The sequence below is a fragment of the Scylla paramamosain genome, chromosome 29, assembly GCF_035594125.1.
Source record: "Scylla paramamosain isolate STU-SP2022 chromosome 29, ASM3559412v1, whole genome shotgun sequence".
Taxonomy (NCBI): Eukaryota; Metazoa; Arthropoda; class Malacostraca; order Decapoda; family Portunidae; genus Scylla; species Scylla paramamosain.
Window position 1 is genome coordinate 12,684,380 of NC_087179.1, and position 5,000 is coordinate 12,689,379.

A 5,000-nucleotide genomic window follows, 5' to 3' on the forward strand; every position below is an offset into this window, starting at 1 on the left:
GGAGAGGAAGAGAGAGAGGGAGAGGGAAGGGGGAGTTGTATTGTCTTATTAGTATAGACACAATGGTATTTTCTCTCTCTCTCTCTCTCTCTCTCTCTCTCTCTCTCTCTCTCTCTCTCTCTCTCTCTCTCTCTCTCTCTCTCTTTCCACATCATAACTTCTTAATTTCTGCCTTGCTCACAACTTTCTTGATTTTCTTCCTTCTTTCTTTCTTTCTTTCTCTCCTTTCTTCCTTTCTTCCGTCTTTCTTTCTTTCCTTTCTTCCTTTTTTTCCTTCCTTCCTTGGCTCCATCAATCACTTAAACACGTAAATATTCTTCATTTCCTCCTCCTCCTTCTTTTCCTCCTTCTCCTTCTCCTCCTCTTCTTCTTCTTCTTCCTCGTAATATTTCTTCTTTTCCTTCTTCATCCCATGTCCTTCTTTTTCCTTTCATTCGTCTTCTTTCATCTCTTTCATAAGTTTCCTTAATTATCGCTCCTATCTTTCTCTTTCTTGTAATTTCTCTTCCTTCCTCTCTCATTTTTTCTTTTTTTTCCTTTTTCCTTTTTTTCTTTCTTCCTCTCTTATCTTTCATCACTTGTTTCTTTTCTCCAAACTTTTGCCTCATTTATTATTATTATTGTTACTGTTGTTGTTGTTGTTGTTGTTGTTGTTGTTGTTGTTCCTTTTCTTTTTCTTCTTCTTCTTCTTCTTCTTCTTTTCTTATAATTATTATTGTTATCGTTCTTTTTGTTATTCTTGTTCTTCTTCTTCCTTCCAGTTCTCTCTCCAACACACACACACACACACACACACACACACACACACACACACACACACACATCACGTGACCTAGTGATGTTTAACAAGGATTTCTGGCGTGTTATTTGTATTCCTCCTCCTCCTCCTCCTCCTCCTCCTCCTCCTCCTCCTCCTCCTCCTCCTCCTCTTCTTCCTCCTCCTTCGCTTTGTTTCTTTCTTTTTAAATTTTTTGTGTGTTCGTCTATTCATTCTGCATTTCCTTTCTTCTTCTTCTTCTTATTCCTCTATTTATGTTTCTTCCTTCTTTTGTTATATTCCACATGTTTCTCAATATTTTTTTCCTCCTCCTCCTCCTCCTCCTCCTCCTCTTTCTCCTCCTCCTCTTCCCCCTCCTCCTCCTTTTCTTCTTCCCTTTCTTTCCTCTCTTTGATTCTTATCTCCTTTCCATTCTTCTTCCTCCTTTCTTTTCCTTCTCCACCTCCACTTCCACCTCCTCCTCCACCTCCACCTCCTCCTCCTCCTCCTCCTCCTCCACCTCCTCCTCCTCCTCCTCCTCCTCCTCCTATCTGCGCTCATCACTCTCCTCTTCATCTTCTTTCTCTTTCTGTAATATCCCTGTGTTCCTGTCCTCCTCCTCCTCCTCCTCCTCCTCCTCCTCCTCCTCCTCCTCCTAACAATTGCTTCCTAATTTCATGAGAGTAAACAAAAAGCCTTTTCGATTAGAGAGAGAGAGAGAGAGAGAGAGAGAGAGAGAGAGAGAGAGAGAGAGAGAGAGAGAGAGAGAGAGAGAGAGAGAGAGAGAGAGAGAGAGAGAGAGAATAATAATGCACCTCGTAACGCAACAAACACACACACACACACACACACACACACACACACACACACACACACACACACACACACACACACTTATTACTTGGAAAAGATTGTGGATGGAGAAAAAGAAGGAAGGAAAAATATGAAGAATGGAGGAAAGGAAGAGGAGAAGGAGAGAAGAGGGAAGAAAGAAGGAAGAAGGAAAAGGATACTGAAGAACAAGGAAGGATGTAAAAGATGGAAAGGAAAGAGGAAGGAAGGAGAGGAAGAATCGGAGAGAAAAATGAAAAAGGCGGGAAGGAGAGAGAGAGAGAGAGAGAGAGAGAGAGAGAGAGAGAGAGAGAGAGAGAGAGAGAGAGAGAGAGTGTGTGTGTGTGTGTGTGTGTAGGAAGAAAAACAAGAAGGAAAAGAGAAAGTGGAAAAACAAAACGGAAGAGAGATGGAGGAAGAGGAAGAAAGGAGGGAATGAGAGAAAAGATAAAAGAAAGTGGAACAAAGAGGATGGAAGGGAGAGAAGAGGGAGGAAGGAAGAGAGGGAAGAAAATTGGGAGGAAGGAAGAAGATAAAGTTTTGTCATTCTCTCTCTCTCTCTCTCTCTCTCTCTCTCTCTCTCTCTCTCTCTCTCTCTCTCTCTCTCTCTCTCTCTCTCTCTCTCTCTCTTCACAGTTATTTCTCTTTGTTTTCTCCCAATCTTTCGTGTTTAATTTCTCTTCCCTTACATCTTTCCTTCCTCCCTTTCTTGTTCCAATCTCTCTTCCCTTGTCTTGCCTCAGTTCTTTTCTCTTGTTTCTTCCCTTCTTTAATCTCTTTCACTTATTCCCTCCTTCACTCTGATTTCTATTATTTGTTTCCTTTCTGCCACACACTTATCATTCTTTTCTTCTTTTTCTTTTTTTTTTCTTCTTCTTCTTTGTTTTTCTTTCTACGATATTTGGCAAACATTTTCTCGTTTCAATATTTCTTCTTTCTTTTTCTTTTTTCGTTCTTATTCTTTTTATTAGTATTTGTTTTTATTTTACTTTTTTTCTCTCTTTTTTCACTACTATTATTTTTTTTTGTCTTTTTAAAATGTTTATCTTTTTTTTTTAGATTGGCAACAGTTTTTATTTTTTTTCAGTTTTCTTCTCTTTTATTTCAGTGTTGCTTGTTTTCCTCCTCCAAATGAAAGCTTTGCTAATCTTGGCATTTTTTATTTAGATGTTGTGATTCCAAACGGTTTTATCTCTCTCTCTCTCTCTCTCTCTCTCTCTCTCTCTCTCTCTCTCTCTCTCTCTCTCTCTCTCTCTCTCTCTCTCTCTCTCTGACTGTAGAGGAGAAAATTAGATAAGTTGTCTTAATCTGTTGTTGCTCTTTTCCTCCTCCTCCTCCTCCTCCTCTTCCTTTTTCTCCTCCTCCTCCTCCTCCTCCTCCTCCTCCTCCTCCTCCTCCTCCTCCTCCTCTTCCTTCTCCTCCTCTCCCTCCTCCTTCTCCTCCTCCTCTTACTACTACTACTACTACTACTACTACTACTACCACCACCACCACCACCACCACCACCACCACCACTACCACTACTACTACTACTATTGTTCGATCCCCACCGCTATTACCTCCTCCCCCCACTAATCTTCCCTCCCTGTCATGTAATGTTCCTTCCTTCCTTCCCTTCCCTCCACGTTCCTTCACTTTCCTTCACCTTGAATACACACACACAATCCTACCATCCTTTTATTTTCTCCTTCTCTTCCTCCTTTTCCTTTCCTACTGAATTATCCTACCCCTCTTTCTTTCTCCTCCTCCTCCTTCTCCTTCTTCTTCTCCAAGTCTTTTAATTCTTTCGTCTCCTCCCACTTCTTCCTTCCTCCTCCTCTTCCTCTTCCTCCTTGAACATTATAACTCTCTTCCTCCTTCCTCTTCTTCTTCCTTCTCTTTTACTCTCTCCTCCTCCACCTCCTCCTCTTTCTATTCCCTAAAACACACACACACAAAAAAAAACACCAGATTTATTGTCCCTAGCGAGTCTGTGATGAACTACAGTGGCTAATCCTGAAGACACATAGGGGTAGCACAGAAGAAGGCTCCTCCCCACCCACCTCTCACCTATCCACTCCATTTATCCTTCCTTGCATCTTTATATTATTTTCTTCGATTGCTTTAGCTCCTCCTCCCCGCTCCCTTCTCTTTCTCTGCCTACCTATCTTCTTCCCTCTCTCTCTCTCTCTCTCTCTCTCTCTCTCTCTCTCTCTCTCTCTCTCTCTCTCTCTCTCTCTCTCTCTCTCTCTCTCCTACTTGGGATATAAAGGGACAGGTGAGGGCAGGTCATTAATAAAGGAAGGGTCAGAGAATTGTCAGAAAGATGAGAGAAATGTTTTATCTATTTTCATTATCTTCCTATTTTTTGTTTCTTCTTTTTTTCTGTAGTAAATTAATCATGAAATGAAAGAAAAAAAAGAGAAAAAGGGAAAATATTTAGCAACAAGCAGGAAAAGGAAGGGAAGAAAGGAGACAAGAGAGAAAGAGGAGGACGAGGAAGAGGAGGAAGTCGAGGAGGAGGAGGAGGAGGAGGAGGAGGAGGAGGAGGAGGAGGAGGAGGAGGAATGTGAATAATGAACATTTTTCCCTCCTAGACACCAAACTCTCTCTCTCTCTCTCTCTCTCTCTCTCTCTCTCTCTCTCTCTCTCTCTCTCTCTCTCTCTCTCTCTCTCTCTCTCTCTCTCTCTCTCTCTGCAATAGATGCAGTAGTAGTGGTTGTTGTTGTTGTTGGTGTAGCAGTAGTAGTAGTAGTAGTAGTAGTAGTAGTAGTAGTAGTATCAGTAGTAGTAGCAGTAGTAGTAGTCGTAGCAATAGTAGCAGGAGTAGTTGTAGTAGTAGTAGTAGTAGTAGTAGTAGTAGTAGTAGTAGTAGTAGTAGTAGTAGTAGAAGTAGTAGTAGTCGTAGTAGTAGTCGTAGTAGTAGAAAGAAAGGAAAGAAGGAAGGAAGGTGAAAAGGAAGGAAGACGAGAAAAAAAAACAGAAAGAAGCAAAAACATAACAGGAAAAGACAAAAAGGGATAAAAAAAAAAAGTCAATCAAATCACTCTCTCTCTCTCTCTCTCTCTCTCTCTCTCTCTCTCTCTCTCTCTCTCTCTCTCTCTCTCTCTCTCTCTCTCTCTCTCTCTCTCTCCTACTCTCACCTGTCTATTGTGGGCGAGGAACACCAGCAGTACCACCGCCGCCAGCCAGGACAGCACCAGCACCCCAAGGAAGGCAGACAGCCTCAGCCTCGCCTGGTAGCGCTCGTACACCTGACACAGCTCCATGCCTGCCGGGAAACAGGAATCTTAGCCACGTAGTCTTAAACGCTCTGCTCTCTCGCCGCGACTATTTTCAAAGGCCACAGAGATGATTAGCCGGGTTCTCAAAAGTGTTTCGCTTGTTAATAAAGAAGATATGTTGTTAATCTGTCACTGGAACTTTAAAAACA

General features: G+C 41.9%; 1 protein-coding gene across 1 annotated transcript in view; it reads right to left on the minus strand.

Annotated features, from left to right (window-relative positions):
* The window catches only part of LOC135115635 (adenylate cyclase type 2-like), a 92,372-nt gene that overhangs the window by 63,195 nt on the left and 24,177 nt on the right, over positions 1 to 5,000 (minus strand). Inside the window, exon 2 of the mRNA XM_064032560.1 lies at positions 4,711 to 4,838. Coding sequence (XP_063888630.1) covers positions 4,711 to 4,838 — 128 coding nt within the window. The remainder of the gene's footprint in view (positions 1 to 4,710; positions 4,839 to 5,000) is intronic.